Source organism: Eurypyga helias, unplaced genomic scaffold, assembly GCF_000690775.1.
Source record: "Eurypyga helias isolate BGI_N326 unplaced genomic scaffold, ASM69077v1 scaffold5962, whole genome shotgun sequence".
Lineage (NCBI taxonomy): Eukaryota > Metazoa > Chordata > Aves > Eurypygiformes > Eurypygidae > Eurypyga > Eurypyga helias.
In genome coordinates, this window is record NW_010233949.1 from 37,817 (window position 1) to 39,414 (window position 1,598).

Sequence of the window (1,598 nt, forward strand, 5' to 3'; positions counted from 1 at the left end):
ATCACTTCAACAAGAAAATGTACGAGGAGTTCAAGCAACTGGCTGTGGAGGATGGGAAGGAGGGATACAGGTAGGAGAGAATGGGCAGAGCGGCCTTTCCTGGGAGGGGAGCGAGGGAAGAAGGGTTTGGCTTTTGGCAGCACTCAGGGCCAAACAAGCGCAGCCTCTCTGCCTCGCTCAGAGCGGCACTGGGGCCGCCCTCGATCACTCCTGCCGCTGGTACGCGGCAGGGATCTTGCCTCGAGAGTCTCTGCCCGGGCGTTGCGTGCACCGGTGTCTGAGCACCGCGTGATGCTCTGTTCCCAGGTACGGTCTGGAGTGCCTTTTCAGATACTACAGCTATGGGCTGGAGAAGAAATTCCGGCCAGACATATTTAAAGACTTTCAAGAAGAGACCATCAAGGATTACGAAGCTGGTAGGTGCCTCCTTTGGCATCCCCGGGGTTGGCAGCAATGTAGCTCAGCTGCATGCCTGCCCTTGGCTGCCTCTCATGCCTTTGGGAAAGCCATGTACAGGAATGCATGCAGCAGGGACCTGGGTGTCCTGTCGCTGCCACCTCAGCTGAGCCTGGGGACAGCCCCAGTCTAGCGGGCTGCCCGGTGCTGGTGGCGGTTGCTTCCCTCCAGGTTCTCTCTGTTGCCTCGGTTGTGCCCACCAGTGGGGCTGATGGGTCCGTGGGATGAGTAGTGGGGAAGCTGGAGGAAAGAAAGGGTTTTGACGTTTGGGTTGACTTTTGTCCTGCTGACAGCTGGTTTGGTTTTCTCCCACTCCAGGACAGCTCTATGGGCTGGAAAAGTTCTGGGCCTTCTTAAAATATTCCAAAGCCAAAAATCTGGACATTGACAGCAAACTACAAGAATACCTCAGCAAGTTCAAGCGCCTCGAGGACTTCCGAGTGGATGTGAGTAGACGCAATGCCTGCACCACACTGATGGCCCCTGCAAACGGCCCTCGGGCTCCTCCGAGGACGAGGATTTGGGGGAGCGGTCCCCACGCTGTGCCAGGTGGGGCAAGTCAGTGACACCTAGTGTCACGCCCTGTCATTGCAGCCAGGCCAGGAACAAGCTGCAGGGTTTGAATATTGCAAATCCACTTCAGAGCAGCTCTCTGGGGAATTGGATGAGCCCGAGCTAAGGAGGGAGGAGGAAGGTGAGCCTTGATGGCTTGAGTGGAACCAGCATTGTGTGGAGCGTCAGCTCCCAGACTTCTGGACTGAGTGCCTCTGTGTGGAAGGAGGGGGCGGAGAGCAAGTTGTCACCCTTGTGCTTGGTTGGAGGTCAGTCTGTCTGGCTGGCAGCGGTAGATTTGGAGAGGAGGGCAGCTGTGTGCTCAGGGTGAGTATGCATGTTCCGTTGTGGGTCAGGGAGAGAAGTTGCAACTGGAAGTTTTCAGGAAGGCTGTTCCCTCATCCAGGGGGAGGGCATCTGCATTTGGAGGAGGCCATGCTGATTCTGGGGTGCTTCTCTTCCAGCCACCCATGGGGGAGGAAGGTGGACACAAGAGATACCCCATGACGTCAGGGGGAGATGGCAGGAAGCGCTACCCATCCCAGTCTTCCAGCAAAACGGTCAGCCAGTGCCCGTCCAGCCAAGGCCAC

At 57.3% G+C, this 1,598-nt stretch overlaps 1 protein-coding gene across 1 annotated transcript in view; it reads left to right on the forward strand.

The window, feature by feature from the left end:
* The window catches only part of LARP1 (La ribonucleoprotein domain family, member 1), a gene marked incomplete at both ends in the record, with an annotated part of 24,292 nt that extends 22,700 nt beyond the window's left edge, over window positions 1–1,592 (forward strand). The window contains 4 exon segments of the mRNA XM_010161865.1: window positions 2–70; window positions 307–416; window positions 775–902; window positions 1,473–1,592. Of these exon segments, the coding sequence (XP_010160167.1) occupies window positions 2–70; window positions 307–416; window positions 775–902; window positions 1,473–1,592 (427 nt within the window).
* Window positions 1,593–1,598: the final 6 nt, after the last annotated feature.